General features: G+C 37.4%; 1 protein-coding gene across 1 annotated transcript in view; it reads left to right on the top strand.

The window, feature by feature from the left end:
* Positions 1-660: 660 nt before the first annotated feature.
* Positions 661-17,281, top strand: part of LOC134654561 (head-specific guanylate cyclase) — a 78,942-nt gene continuing 62,321 nt past the window's right edge. The window contains exon 1 of the mRNA XM_063510022.1: positions 661-876. Coding sequence (XP_063366092.1) covers positions 688-876 — 189 coding nt within the window. The 5' untranslated portion in view covers positions 661-687. The remainder of the gene's footprint in view (positions 877-17,281) is intronic.

Below are 17,281 nucleotides of genomic sequence, written 5' to 3'. Positions count from 1 at the left end.
TTTCGTACCTTTTGGCGTCGAGACCCCTGGCCCGTGGTGTCCGAGCGCGTCTACGCTATTTAAAGAGCTATCTAAAAAAATAGCAGACTCTACTGGTGATCGTAGAGCTGGCAACTTCCTCGCACAAAGATTAAGTACTTATTGCAATACAGCGAGGAAATGCTGCCAGCATTTACGGCACCATGCCGCAGGGATATATTTAGTTTGTAGTTATATATTTTAAGATTAAGTAGTTTTACTTATTTTTAGATTTAGTTTTTAAGCTTTATAGGTTAATGTTTTTGTATGCTTACTGAATAAATATTAAAGTACTTCATAAAAACATGAACTCGTACTTAGTTATTCCCGTATTTTGTTTACATGAATTGATGAAATTGTTGACAGAAGATTGATTATTATTAAGACATTTTTATCTAATAAATATATAATTTTTATCTAATAATTATTTAATGACCATGATCATGTTTATGTTAATGACGATCATAATATAAATTCATGTAGATTAGCATAATTTATAATGTAAAAAATTTCATATTATGAGAATAAATATCTAAATCTAAATCATGTACATTCACAATAAAAATATGTTTCTAGGGTTATAATATACAAGACAACAACCATCAGCCAACCCATAACAACATCTTCCTTCTTTACAGAACTATGACGTGAGCTCACCACAAAATCAAAATGGCGTGCTCGTTTCGGCGAGCGTCCTCGCAGCACCAGTTCGCCAACGGCGGCTCAGGGGGCAAGAAGCCGGAGTTCAGGTCCAGGCAGTCCTCGATACACCATTCTGGAAATGATGGGGAGGCGGAGACGAACACGCTGACGCTGAAGCACCTTAGTGAGGCGCTGCAGTTACTCACGGCGCCTTCGGTAAGTGCATTTTCATCACACCATGTCACTTTTTGACAGCTTTTGTTAGAAAGGGAGAAGCGTAACGTGTAATACAAGTGGAAGCACTTGTATTACACGTTACAAGCTTTTGAGAAACGGGCCCCTGCTCGTACAAGTTGTTATTACACGTAGGCGATGCGGTTCGTAAATCCTAAATATCGACCTAATCTAGCTATCCAGATCAAATGCATAATCTGTTTTTACAATCAGAATACGTCTCCTAGTTTAACGAGCATAGCTTTGCATACGTACGATTTTTCTCAATAACTCAATATGAATCCGAGAGGTAGATCAAATTCTCTTGAAAGATTTGATTACCTACAGACTGACACCGATCGACAAAAAAATCCCGTCAAGTCTCGTCAAAAAGTCTGGCGAGGGAATTCCGTTACATCCATATGTTCTACTCCTTAAGTTAATAAAGTAGCTACCCTACTTGTACCTACATATGTGACGTTATCTATGAAAAGGGATCTTATTGTCGATGGCGGTTACGCCATTATTAACGATGCGATATAAATACAATGCCGCGCGACGCTGTGCGGCGTAAGCGCCATCGGCAATAAGGTCCCTTTTCATAGATAATGCCCCATATTTTGAACTTGTCTTCTCTTGTCGTCGGGTCGGGCGTAAAAATGCTATAAGCATACCACTGTCGACGGAAATTTTCTTGGGAACTCCAAATTGAAATACTTCGCGCTGAATATGCGCAATTATGTGATCTTACGCTAAGTCATCAAAATTTTGCGAAATATGTATCAACATTTTTTTATATTGTTTTTGGAAAAAATTGGTTTAACAGACATTCTTTACAAATGCCATTATTATCTAAAAAAGTGACGTTTTTAATATTTAATGTAGGTATAGCACGATTCGAGTCAAAAACTTTTTTAATGTGAGTTAAGGTTGTGCAACTTACTTGTGGATATCATAAAATAAATAAAGGCAAATTTTCTTGCCTAATAGGCATTTTCTAACCTTCTACTTAAAAGGTGTATGATTAAAAGCCTTAATAAAATGTACCTAAAACGTTAACTTTAGTATTGTTCACAGGAGAGACGCCAGTTTTTTCGAACGTTTTTGACCCATTCGCTTTTCATCACCCGTCGTCTGTAATGACTGTAATTTTTTACCAAATCGTTTTTGCACGAATCCATTTTGTACTTAACCCAGCGAAAATAATTCTTTTACAAACTACTCAACTACAAATTTGCGACCATCAATCACAATCAAGAACATTATAATGATCTTAGACGTCTTTATTACAAACGATCCATTGTTATTCTATTTGGGTGGTCCCAAAAGAATGAACGAATACTTGAGCGAGTTAAGGTGACAGTCCATTTCCAACCGCAGCTGCACTACTGTTCATTTTACTATGGAAATTGACAGTAACACCGACGCGTTCAGTACTAGTAGTGCAGCTGCGGTCAGAAATGGAATGTTACACTTAAGGTAACAGTCCATTTCCAACCGCAGCTGCACTACCTATTGTTCATTTTACTATGGAAATTGACAGTAACACCGACGCGTTCAGTACCAGTACCAAGTACAGCTGCGGTCAGAAATGGAATGTTACCCTTAAGGTGACAGTCCATTTCCAACCGCAGCTGCACTACTGTTCATTTTACTATGGAAATTGACAGTAACACCGACGCGTTCAGTACTAGTAGTGCAGCTGCGGTCAGAAATGGAATGTTACCCTTAAGCGCGTAATAAAGATCGTGAAAATTATACGTGACTGGCGCACGAATGTGCAGTTATATGCTTAGTAACGCAGTAAAACTAGAATCAAATAAAAATAGTAATCAAATAGTCGTATAATATGGTAGTATAACTTCCAAGAGTAGAGTTGGGCCTCGGGAAAGCAATGTTTTTGCGGATTTTTCACATCCACGTCCATGACAATAAAAAGTATGTGTTGATAAAATAATAAATAAATAAATTCATTTATTAAGGACCATCAGGGATCATTTTTGTTAGTACTTACGACTTACGACTATGCCTTATAAAATAGTGTTAGTATTATGCTCTATAAACTATACAATGTCATTTTGTAGCAAAATATAAATAAATTAATTGAAATTAAAAAGAAATGAAATTAAATCAAAATATAATAGATAATAACGGCTTGCATAAATGATAATAAATATTCGAGCATTAAATTACAAATAAGTTAATAATGTTAATTAATAAAATAAATAAAAAATGTCAAAATATTGATATAATGTCACTTTGACTAATTTCAATTTCTGCGCTATCTTAGGTAGTTCGCCTCACAAGTTCTCAGGTATCAGTGTACGTATCTGACATTTTGGTTTAGGTGTATACCACAGCCGTGGTTGAGATAAATACAGTCTACACGTTCCGAGATCATTTTCAGAATGCTTTTGGTTGGTACTGACGCGGTTGGTGATAAGCGGATACTATAAACTATTATTAAACATCCATAACATGACTGAATTTGAAGAATTGGTTTCTCATCACCGATAAAATTTCTTCGTGTGATATGTATAATATTAGGTACTTGCGCCAAAGAAGGGCCTTCTTAAGGAAGGTTCTTAAGCTTGTCTGTCTACTTTCAAAATTTCATACTTTTGTAAGGTGCAGTCTAAACTAAATCCAATTGTTACCTTAAAATTTACGAGTAGTATTAACGGAACAGGTACATTTTACTTGTGCAAATTTCACGCTCGTTTCGGCCTTGACTCCTCGCTGGTGACACAGCCCTTTATTTAGAATGAAGACGATGAGTCATTTAAGAAAACTATCCGAGGTGACTCACAAGCTCATTGTTTTGGCCCTGTCACCGCCAAGGTTGCTTCTATCATTAGCGTTTTTATTCGGTAGGCTCATTTGAACATTTGGATCCTTAACTGGTTGCTCGGTAAAAAAAAGGGAAGATCTAAAATGTTTCGGGAATTGGGCGTCTTTTTTTATGGACACCATTAAAGTTAATGATTTGGGCATATTTTACTAAAACTTTCATCGTTCAAATTTTAAGAAATAGAACGTTCGAATATGCTGTTAAGGGTCAAGCAAGAAAATAAGGCTCAATTTTTTTATGACGTTCACAGAAAATAATTTATAGATACTAAAAAGTTTTTGACCCAGGAAAATATTGCGTTAGCTATATATGCTTTCAAATAAGTTTTTTTCTGCACAATATTATAAGCTTGCAATTTCTAAGAGGCTAAAGTTGTAGGTACGTTATAACCCGAACCAGCATTGGCAAGGTTTAAATAATACCACTTGGGACGAATGGTGGTTCCTATAACTAGTTCCTTATTGGGCTTAATTTAAAAAGTAATTGAAGAAATATGTTTTCACCGTATTTTTATTACTTAAATAGGTATTACGTTTCTAAATAAATTAGTGTCCTAAACTTACAAAAATGTTATACAAACATTATACGTGACAACTACTCCATACAAAAATGATCTGGCAAAAGGACCATCATTCGACGCGAGAGGTATAGGCAAATTAGGTAATCCAATTACAAAAACTATTGTCTTAAAGGGCCTCTTACCTTTTACCAACTCACATATTTACTATGCGGTTCTTGGTCCGCAATTAAACGGTAAGGAACAATTGGGTGCGTCGAGGGCCTTTAATTAGGCCTTCATTCAAAGGGTTACGGCTCCTTAACGTTTTGAAATGTTTGTTGTCGTACCGTAAATTAAGTTTGAGAACAAGAGGTCTATGTGGGGCCTATTTTCTACCTGCTTACGCACACTCACGCTCCGTGATTGTTACGCCATTTATGGATCTAGCTTTTCTTCTTCTGCTCTACCGATATTCTGTAAGTGGAATAAGTTTAACGTACTAGTGCTAATGCCCAATAGATGACACCCTGCTGTCACATCTATTGACAATGACTTAAGTTTCAAGGTGACATGTACTGGGACCGCGTCGAGCACCAGTCCATTTACCTTATGTGTACAAACGAAATAGTATTTTATGCAACCGTTGTTTAAGAGGGGTCAAAAAAGGCGAGTGGCGTGAGTAACAATTTGAGGCGAAGCCGAAAATTGTTAATAAAGACGCCACGAGTATTTTTTGACTCAGTTAAACAACGTTGCATACAATACTTTTTCTACGACCAAGCACTTACTTTGAAAACATTTTGTAAATTTAACAAATATTTTTCATTCAACAAAAATAATACTTTAAACAAGTGGAATCATATAGGACATACATATATGTAGGTAAACAAATCAAAAGTATACAGCTAAGATACGCGACCCGGCCACCGCGCCTCGCGCCCCACGCCCGGTTGGTCAGCGACACCTTCTTGTAACTAATGAGGCCCTGGTACTTGCTCTTAGTTAAATTACAATTTTGGACAGTTTCTTTCTCGATTTTGGCCACAGTAGCCTATGGAGACTAACAAGCAAAGCTAAGCGGTGTTCGTAGAGTATGGATCTTGCTATATTACGGGTGTCACATGCGCGTTTCTGACTTCTGAAGCAATTTTATTGTTTATACTAGTTAGTACTCATCTGTCAGAGATAACAATTAAAATTAGGTTGGCAACAATGTATTTCATACAATATTTTTTAAGTGGTGATTACACGAAGTATCGTAAAAGTACCAAAAAGATACTGCGTGTATGCACAAATACTTTTTTGGGGAATAGACTAAAGACTTGTCTTGACAAATATAACATAGGGGTTTAAAGGTGTGTGTACGACCTTTTAAATGACAAATAAAAGTACGGGAGTAGAAAAAAAATGTTAAAAGCTACAAAAGAGCTTATAAATGTCCTTCAAACGGTCTTCTCCACATTGAAAATACTCAATTATGGCTTGTACGCACCTACTGTAGTGTCGTAACCACGGCCGTGATCGTTTAGTGGTTAGGTTCGTGTACGGGTATCCTGGCCCTATACGTGGTGCCGTGACCAGGATACAGTAGGTACTCGTATCAATAGGTTAAAAATCAATTTTTGGTTCGCTCACCACTAGGGCCATCACATGCAGGGTGCGAGGCTGAGACCATTACGATCGGGACTAAAATAACCGCCGAGGATGTCACGAAAACGATAAAGAAAATGTCTAGAGGCAAATCCCCGGGGCACGATGGTCTCAGCATCGAACACCTGCAATATGCGGGCCCACACCTACCTCGAGTGCTGGCAATGTTATATACTTTGTGTCTGGGACATTCGTATTTACCGGCCGAACTAATAAAAACCGTTGTGGTTCCGATTGTAAAAAACAAGACTGGAGATACGTCGGACAAGACCAACTACAGGCCAATTTCTCTTGCCACTGTTATTGCAAAAATACTTGACAGTCTGCTTAATACACAATTAGATAAGTATATACAGCTGCACGGCAATCAGTTCGGGTTTAGGCCCGGATTGTCGACTGAAAGTGCTATATTGTGTTTAAAGCAGACTGTTAGGTATTATACTGATAGAGACACACCTGTTTATGCGTGCTTTCTCGACCTATCGAGGGCTTTTGACCTGGTCTGTTATGATATACTATGGAGAAAGCTTATGGAGATGGAGGTACCTCCGGAGCTTATATCCATTTTCAAATTCTGGTACACAAGACAGGTCAATAGCGTTCGATGGGCAGGAGCGTTGTCGGAACCGTATAGTTTGGAGTGCGGGGTAAGGCAGGGAGGGCTAACCTCCCCGAAGCTCTTCAATCTATACGTAAATGGACTTATTGCCGAGCTCAGCAGCACACATGTCGGTTGCCACGTGCAGGGCGTTTGCATTAACAATATTAGCTACGCGGACGACATGGTGCTGTTGAGCGCGTCACCCTGTGGTCTCGCGAGGCTTATAACGGTCTGCGAGCGGTACGCTGCAGCACACGGGCTTAAATACAACTCTGCAAAGAGCGAAATGATGGTGTTTGGAGTCAGAGGTAAATGTCCATCAACAGTCCCAGTATTACAACTAAACAAAACCCCGCTTAAGTTGGTAGACAATTTTAAGTACCTGGGACATATGATTACCTCTGACCTCAAGGACGGTGCCGACGTCGAAAGGGAGCGCAGGGCACTGGCTGTGAGGGCGAACATGATTGCCCGCAGGTTCGCTTGTAGCTCACCGGCAGTAAAGGTTACGTTATTCCGAGCCTTTTGTACATCTTTTTACACCAGCAGCCTGTGGGTGAACTACACGCAAAGGCAGTACAGTGCCCTGCGTGTACAGTACAATAATGCATTTAGGGTGCTGATGGGGCTTCCTCGCTACTGCAGCGCGTCAACAATGTTTGCGGAGGCGCGCGTAGATAGTTTTGCTGCCATTATGCGCAAAAGAGCCACTTCATTGTTATGCAGGGTGAGGAACAGCACCAACAGCATCCTAGCCATGTATGCAGACAGGTTTGATGGGGCCTACCTGAACCACTGTGGTGCACTCCATATGTGCATAAATAAATAAATAAATATGTAAATATAATGATTAATGTAGTTAGTTAATAAGTTTGTGTGTGTGTACCTACTAACATTAGTTGTAAGATTAAATGTGTCACTAACGAAATTGATCCTTTGTTGGTCTTAAATAAATTTAATTTAATTTAATTTAATTTTAATTTAATAGGTATTATTAATATTGGATGCCTTTTACCTTCCCCTGGGTTATCATCTCATAATTTGCAGTTCATTTTCTCGCATCATCACTATTCGTTTTTTTATATTTTAAATACATACTTTGCTATAAGGTAATGTTTTACTTTAAAGTCCTTTTATTGATTCCGGTAAATTAATAAAATAGCAGTATACGATACAATAACGCAAATGCGTGCAAATAAAAATGGCAATTATTAATTACAACGCTATTACTTTAATAGCGTCCATATATTCCCTCAGGCAATTCAGACAATCATTTTAAATGAAATATTTCTTTAACGATGGTTCCATAGGAAATATTAGCTTTTATATTAAAATTGCTGTTTTCCTTATTTGAAATCGACTTTGAAATAAGAATAGCCAACGCTTCTCGTCAATGAACTTGGATTCTTCCTTGTTCCTTACTTAATCACGCATGGTTAAAAAATACAGACTGAAATTTTAACGATCAGCCATACTCTGCTTAGTGACTTTATAGGTCATTCTGTATACTTAGGATTCCTTATTTAATACAAATAAATAGCTTGACTGTTGACTGACTTACACTATTCATTTATTTACTATCCTTGATTGTTAGTTTTTTTTACTCTGGGGCCATATATTATTAGGTAAATACGGGTAAGTGTGGCTGGGATTTACATTGGGGCATGTTTATACACTGATTAGTGTTGCGAGCTCATACATTTGTCACTAAACGCAAGTACTATAATAATCAATGTGTAAACAGGCCCCAATGTGGCCAGCCACACTTTACCGTATGTCCCACTTACCCGTATTGACCTGACCTATAGAAAGATGGACAACTTACATACGTAACTCATTCATCATTCAATTTAAGAGCTAGGCTCTACGTACTACACACTTATTATTATTATTGGGAGCCTATTGTATCCCACTGCTGGGCAAAGGACTTCCCCTCTTCTTCCATTTGTCCCGGTTTGAGCTACTATTTATTATTTACACCAAGGCGAGTAGAGAATAGAGAATGATAAATGCTTGACCGTTTTCGTTGCCATTTTATGCTAGTTGCGAAATTGGGAATATTCTCTGAGGGTGTACCGCGAAAACCGGATTTCGCAAATTACGGGTATTTTTCTCTTTTACTCCAATGAAGAGTGACAGAGAAAGATGCCCGCAATTTGCGAACTTCGATTTTCTCGGTTATAGCCCTGGAAGTACCTATTCCTACCCTTTTCGGCAGTGAAATGTCAACTCGCTTATGTTTTGAGGCCCTGGGGACGTGTTTCACTTACAACAGACGGTTATGACTAGTTCTAGGTGCCTAACCAAGATACCAATCGTTTGAGCTTCGACGACGAAACGCTATCTGTCTCTCTATCGCACTAGTAAGAGTGATAGAGACAGATAGCATATCGTTATCGTAGCGTAAATGATTGCCATCTAGGCTAGGCCACCTAAACGTCTAAAATGATTTTCTCATTGGAAGTGGGTCTGCGAGCGGGACATCGCTATATACGTACAAAGCGTTGTCTTACTCACACGCCGGAGCGGCATGCGGATCAGAATCTGTGATAGCCTCGTTTGTACAATTGATTATAAGCAAAGTTAGCCGGGTTTGTACTTCAAAGGTTGCTTCCAATCAGACTCGGTAAATAGGTTTTTATTTCAGTTTATTTATTACTATTACTATTTAAAAAAAATCACGAATTCGGCCTTATGGATTTTGCCAAATCAAAACATGTAATCACAGTATTTTCTTAGGACCGCTTATTGAATTAACAGATAATTTGAAAGGCAGTAGAAATCTTACTTAGACTTTTCTAACAGGGCAGTAAAATTATCTTAATGCTTTTCTTGTGTTATTTAAATTTCATTTAGATAAAGCCGAGAACGATGCTTTGGGATGATTCCAAAAATAAAGTAAGGTAAGGTAGGTAAGGCAACAATATAGTTACAGACGGGCTACTGCGAAAACCGAATTTTGCAAATTGCGGGGATCTTTCTCTTTTACTCCAATTAAGGCGTAATTAGAGTGACAGAGAAAAATGCCCGCAATTTGCGAACTTCGATTTTCGCGGTATAGCTCAGAAAATCCTACGGAACATTATACCTTTATAAAACTGGTTTAAAGATTTTTCAATTAATAGATACCTAGTTATGAAATCGCTACTGTTTTAAACCCTATAAAGTGTCCCACTGTTAGGCAAAGGCCTCCCCTTTCCGGCCGGCCGGCCAAAGGACTTTCAATCTTTCCGATTACCTACAACCCGTCGAACGCCCATCATACAACAAATTAGTGCAAAGCAATTTGATTTGTAGTAACACACGTCTGATACTGAGTCGCTACGACCCAAATTGAGTTAGTATCACACGTGTGATACTAAGGCGCTCCACGGGTTAAGTGCGGTACGTGTATATTAGTACGTAGGCATAGGGCCTAGGTTTACGTTGCGGCACCCATTCCGTGGCTAGTTAAGGCCACCTTTGTGGGTGCGTACGTCGTAATGGCATACTCAGTTACACTTTAGGCTGTCGGTTGTGACCCCAAAATCGCTGTACCTACTGTTATAGTTTATTAAGGTACTTAGATGATTCCCTATTAATTAGATCCTGTAATAAACTCGTTCAGCGCTGGTCGTGGCTCTAATCGGCTCGTTAACGTTATATTCATTAACCTTTCACGGCTAATTAGGCTGTTTCGTTGTTCAACCGATTTTTAAATTAAAATTACCTAATCAAAGCTGGAGAATGTTTATTTTTTACTCAACTACAAGAAGCGTTATGATTCTAGGATTGTATCTATATGTATATCCCACCAAAAAACTTTTATCAATTATCAATATTACGAGACATAATCACCTAATGAAAGTATTCAATGAAATAACAAGCTATTTATCGCACTAGATTAGCTAGAACCACCTTTATTACAGCGGTATACAGTTCAACACGCTAATACGATATTGTGTAAGCACGCACTGAGGTTTCCGCACACATTATTCTAGTACCGTTATACTTGATAGCAAAAGACGTACAACTTTAGGAAATTCAAGACGCTTAGGTCATTTTGTCTCGCAAAGACCAGTTAATAATCTTATGAGCTCAAAACTTTGCCTTTGAAGTTATAATCATTTTGATGTACTGTAGTCATTCTGATGTAGTTTAAGCTCATTAATTACACATGGTGAAGCTTAGAATTAAGTCCCATTAAACTTGTTGGTTATTGTTATAGTGTTAGTTATTCTGAAGCAATTAGAGGGGTATGTCGTGGGCAGAGTTATGTTTGAACAAGTTGTTACGGGGATGTATTCTGTTTTTAATGTGGTTAAATATAGGTATAGGTATATACGTTAAGGTTAGGTATATATAACAAATGCATGCAAGTACTTTACGGGTATTTATTACAAAACTGACTAATACATGGTATTTTTTGTTAATTTTATGGAACAATCGTTATAGGTCCTACCTACATATTTATTGTCATTCAAAGAAAATATTATTGAACTGCATGCAAAATAAATGGACAGTTAACGTGAAATGTTAAAAATTAATCTACGCATCCCGCATTTTAAATTAAGTATAACCCTATTTTTATAAAGATCCTATAGCACCATATAAGTAGTGTAAGTATTGATATTAGTGATAGTATTTTGACCACATGTGTTTTTTAGGATATTTTCACCATATTTTAGGTTTATACGTCTATTAACCATCAACAGTTTTGTTTTAGGTGTATATAATATTATGTAATCTGTGTAGTTTTGATCTTGATGGGCCTCACTAAAGTAAAGCATGTCCTGACTAAAGATTATCGTCACGCAAATGGGCAATAACAATGAAATAGAATGCTCTTTTTGTTCGCTCTAATTTGGTTTGGTATAACGGTGGGAAATGGGGCAAATGCAGTTTTTAAAATTAGGGTAATTTGATTTATAAATTACTTGTTTTTAGGATTTCGTGCCAGAAGGGAAAGGGACTAAAACTATCCCGTTTTCGGCCAACGAAAACAGGAAATCTGTAACTACTTTTATAATTATTATTTGTAGGTAATATACATTTTTGGTCTTACGTATAATCTAACTTACCTGCATAATATTCCGTTTTGTCCTGGTCTCTATTATTATTTTACATTTAGGGGTTTAGTTGTACTTAATTTCATTGTTTTATGGTCGGTGTGTCTCTTAGATAATTTATTTCATATAAACATTAATTACCTGAAGCGCTGGTGGCCTAGCGGTAAGAGCGTGCGACTTTCAATCCGGAGGTCGCGGGTTCGAACCCCGGCTCGTACCAATGAGTTTTTCGGAACTTATGTACGAAATATCATTTGATATTTACCAGTCGCTTTTCGGTGAAGGAAAACATCGTGAGGAAACCGGACTAATCCCAATACGGACCTAGTTTACCCTCTGGGTTAGAAGGTCAGATGGCAGTCGCTTTCGTAAAAACTAGTGCCCACGCCAATTACTGGGATTAGTTGCCAAGCGGACCCCAGGCTCCCATGAGCCGTGGCAAAATGCCGGGATAACGCGAGGAAGAAGAGTACTTAATTTTATTGTTTTACGGTCGGTGTGTCTCTTAGATAATTTATTTCATTTAAACATTAATTACAAAACAATTAATTTATTTTACCTCAACGGACGAATTCTAAATACGCCATTGTCTATTTCCAATATTTAAGTAGAAACGTGAACGAGAATGCCTTTAGACATGAAGTCCCCTATTTGTATATTTTTCTTTGAAGTTTAAATAAATAAATAATATTGTAACATTGAAATATTCCAATTCCCCTTTCCAATAAAGGTCCGGATCTCATTGAAAACTGTCGTCCTGCTTCTTTATCGAATAAGTTCTCAATTCAGACGTCATGTGACTGCCGTGCCGCTCCAATGTACATTTTGTTGCCTGTAGAGACGTGCTAGTTATATTATCGACTAGCGACCCGCCCCGGCTTCGCACGGGTTAACAAATTATACATGAACCTTTCTTTTGAATCACTCTATCTATTTAAAAAAAACCGCATCAAAATCCGTTGCGTAGTTTTAAAGATCTAAGCATACATATTGACAGACAGCGGGAAGCGAAGCTCTTGTTTTATACTATGTATTGATATCCTAGACATTTTAGTACCTTTATGTTTAGGCATAATTCTATAGTTTTTAATTCATTAACTGGATGCCTAGTTGGGGAGCCCTGTTCATACGGTTTTATATAAAAGTATCGCTGCATGCAAACTCGACTTCATGCATGTTCCCACTGTTAAACCCATTTTTATGTATACAAAATATATTATTTTTCAGTTTTCATATAGTTTTGTTTACGAGCCTAGAGTGTGCCAGCACTGAGTATCTGCCATCTTTTTACATTTTTCGACGTATCGCGATCATGAGCAATTTCCAACCAGTATTAGTCAAAGGCGTCAAGCTCGTCGTCGCATATTTTTATGCAATGTACTTAATGTGTACGTTTCTTTATACATATTTTGCATCGTTACCAATAGTTTCATGACAAAATAAATCAAGATAAATAAATATTGAGACGGTTTTCAAATAAAATTAGTGTTGTATGTTGGATATGAGCTGACATAAACAAATATTTACTCTTACCAGGGTTTGAAGTCTCTAAAATCGTTCAATTTTCAGGCTATAGACGAGGCTACCGCATCGTCAAAATATAATCTTTATCGATAAAAGGGATTCTCACGGACATGTCCCAGCCTTATGTCTGCAGTCGTCATATGGCCGCATGTCACATGAATTTTCCCTCTTTGTGTTGAATTCAATTGAAGCTGCATTTCGAAGGCGCTAACATAGATAAATTTCTAATATTACTATGTCTCTATTGTTTAAATGTACCTTTACATTGTATATAATAATAATAAAGCTCTCCAAAGAGCCTCTACGTGTTGGATCTATATCCCCACGCAAGCCTATCAAAAGACCGGGATTTATAAGCCCGTAAAGTCCAAAGTGGAGAAACAATAAATATTTAAAATAAATATAGATGCATGTATGCATAAATATCTACTAAAAAGGATCGATGTTATTTTCCAGCTTTCTTGTAACAAAAAGGCGTATATAAAAAACATGCAACTAATCAAAATAGGTAACCTAAATAATCAAATTAGGAATTCTTTTAATTCTGCGTAAGTAAAAAGTTCCATCGTTTTGACTTAAAAAATCAAATTAATGTTTCATTTCAGTAAGAGATGCTTACTGAAATGAAACATTTACAATCTAAAAGAATTATACAAGCTTATACGAGGCGTCTTCAAAGAATTCAAGTTATATATAATATACCTAGTGTACTCGTAACTTATTCCTATTTTCCTCATTATTTTCTCCACCCAATTGTTTTTCTTTCGCTCTTTTCTTTTCAAAGGAAATCTTGAAAGTAATTAAGATTTGACTCGGAAGATATTCAAACGAACTTGGGTAATTTCCGCCAGTTTACCTTCGTGTTATGAACGAATTAAATATCCTCCTAAGGCCCAAGGTCCTACCCATAGTACTTATTAACTTTCTTATTCAGACCCAGCTCCTACAACAATTGAGTAGTCATAGCGTACCACGGTCCTACCAGTAGGACTTAATAGAAAACCCATTTCAAATTTTGCGCTTATCGAAATTGGCGTGTACGAACTTCTAAAGGACTGTTTTGTTTTATCTGTGAGCCCTTTAACAAGTTCGTATCAAAGTGCTGTACAAGGTGCTGTATAAGTACAATAACATTAAAAAAAGTCTTTTAAGTACTTGGGTCTGAATGAGTATAAAACAATAGTACTACTGGTAGGACTACGGGCCGTACTGACTACATACTCAATTTTTCGTTGGGCCTTAGGAGGATATAGCTTCTGTTTGTTATCAAAATGGAGGTACGTATCCTCGTATATTTCTACTAACAAAAACGTGAAATGCTGATAACCTAACTAACATTGTCACTGAAACAAAGTAAATAAGAAACGAAAGGAGCTGAAAAGAAACGAACAAACTCACAAATTGCATCTATAATTCTGCTAAAACTACATACTTTACGAGATTGACAACCCGTGTAAAAATCGCGTCGGATGTCAGAAACGGAGCGATGACAATCCATACTAATATTATAAATGCGAAAGTGTGTCTGTCTGTCTTTCTGTTACCTCTTCACGCTTAAACCGCTGAACCGATTTCGTTGTAATTTGGTCCATACCAAATTACAACGAAATCGGTTCAGCGGTTCCATCTCCATAGATAGATTGAGTCCCGGGGAAGTTTGTATGGGAAATCGATAAAAAGAAGATTGGGTAAAAATTTGCTACCCAAATTACTAACTTCACGCAGACGAAGTCGCGGGCAAAAGCTAGCCTAGAAAATGAACCAAAAATACGAACAATGCTCAGCCAACAATATTTAACAGAAGACAGAATCTAGAACGGAGATTGGAGGAAACAGTTAATGTTGACTTGATTTATTTGCTAGCAAAGTGTACGCTATAAGGAAAATAAATATTTATTTGTTTGAATTACTATTTTCTCTTACCTATATAGTTTAGCAATGTGGTTATATCACTTCATATGTAATGTTCGTTCTAATTTAGTTCTTATTGCTTAAATGCTTGATGCATGATTTTTTTTATTTTTTTATTTTTTTATTTTCAAATGCTTGTCTTTTTACTTGACACACTTTGACTAGTTAATAAATCAGTTTTTTAATCGTTTAAGATAAACTTATGAATAAAAACTGGGTCGAATTATAATAAGTTATGGTGCCCAGGCTGGTAGCGTTACTTCTTTGGATGGCCAAGATTATTTTCTAGTCGAAGTACTTATCTGACTGCCTGGTCTTTAGTTTGATAGGTACTAGTTTAGTTTTAATGATTTAGTTATTTTCCTGTCTCTTTTAACCTATTAGCTGTTTACCTATACTTTACGAATGGTTAGACATTTGGATGTTTGTACTACCAGGCGTGTCTCACTCCGCGATTTCGTCGCTTTGCTACAGGTAGCTAAAAGTACATCCGTTCGGCCCCAATTTTGGGGAAAGCCATAAGCCGCGCGTGGCGCTGTCGCTAACTAGCGGCCATATCTGTGCTGATCGTAACAGACGCGCGTTTTGTTAGAGAGTGAGTCTTCTGTACTTAGTACTATTATTTTATTCTTTGGTACTACATAGATACTACGTACTACGTGCAATACAAGCTGCACAAGCAATCAATATTCCGTATTAATTAGTAATTCCGTATGGTTTCATTTCTGAAAATGTTTTATTATTCCACGTCAAGCCTCTCTTTATTTTTATTTAAAGGAATGAAATAAATTATAATAGCAGAGCAACCGGAGATCTGAGCCCCGGATTTATTGATCCAAATTATCAATTACGGCTCGAGAATAATATTTCATTTGTTTGTTTAATTTTCCGAAATTTGCTTGGCTATATATGTATAATACGAGGGTATTAAATTGATGAAGTATAAATTAATTTAGATAGCAGTTCTAATCAATGGTTGCTAGGAAAGTAATTTTGTTCGTATATGTCCTTCGACACCCTCCCTTTTGGTAGGGTGTGAGAGGTCTCTTATACCGCATTTCTGCTTCGGAGACTGTTTCCAGTCGCGCCCCATCCTTGTGGGGCGGTCTTCCGTCGTCTTTTGTGGACGACTGTGAATCCGTTGTAGGCCAGCTTTATCGCTGCCGGCCGGTATCTAACCCCACTACCCCTAGCCTGGTGATACCAGGCAGCAATCAACTAGGAACGCTTATAGTTTCGCCATGTCCGCCTGTCTGTCTGAGGCTTTGCTCCGTGGTCGTTAGTGCTGCAATTTGGCATTCGTTTCTTGATCCCGCAACGATAAAACACGGTACAATCGGTAAAATTAATCGCACAGTCAAAACAAAAAATGGAAGGCAGTTAAAACCCATCAGAAATTTGCAAAACAAATGGCAAAGTCCGTAAATAAATGAGTAAATAAAAATTCAAAGCCCACCTGCCGTGCCGCGAGCAGCGCACGTTCCAACTATTTCAATAGAACATTCCTGTGGGAACTTTACAAACTCGTACCTTTAACCCATATATCATTCTTGTCCACTAGATACAGCATATAACTTGTTTTGAATACATTTGACTGATAAAATTATGATTTCTTAGTCAACTCGTCGCTTTAAAGGGCTCGGAACGTCGGGATGTATTTCTTATACATGTTGCGTCTAGTGCCTAGTTCGTAGTATTTACATGAATCCAGGAGATCTAGACTGCTGAATAAAACGATAGCGGACTGTAAACACTATTTTTAATTACTGGTAGTTACAACAATATTTTTATAATTTATAATTAATTTGGACGCGACGCGATATGTGTGCGTTCCGCGAGCCGTTAATTCGATTCTGCCCGTCCCCCCGCGGACCGGTCCCCGGGCCCGTCGCCGGCTAACCGGTCAGGTGACGTGACGGTGGACGTCATCGCTGTTGCTGTGTGGAGTCAATTTGATGCGGCGGCGGTATTGTTACCAACAATACACATGTACATTATACGCGATATAACCTGTTTAAATTGTTTTGGTTTATGGATAACTATTGCGATAATCGAATAAGTACGTATGTTGTTCGGCAGAAGCAAGACAATTGGAGGAAGAATAAAGAAAGAAAACAGAATAAGAAATGTTTTACTCAATAATTTTTCATAATTCAAGTGTCCCATCAAAAAAAAAATATTTCATCTGTTGATAATTAAATTACTTAAAGGAAGATTAAGAATTATATTGTTTTGATGATAATTCGTTATAAGTAATATATTGCCTACCTAAGGCCGTTAACATGAAGAAAATTATGGAAATATTAGTCCGATTCCAATAAAAT

Source organism: Cydia amplana, chromosome 15 (genome assembly GCF_948474715.1).
Source record: "Cydia amplana chromosome 15, ilCydAmpl1.1, whole genome shotgun sequence".
Classification (NCBI taxonomy): domain Eukaryota; kingdom Metazoa; phylum Arthropoda; class Insecta; order Lepidoptera; family Tortricidae; genus Cydia; species Cydia amplana.
This window is presented reverse-complemented; position numbering and strand designations above follow the sequence as displayed.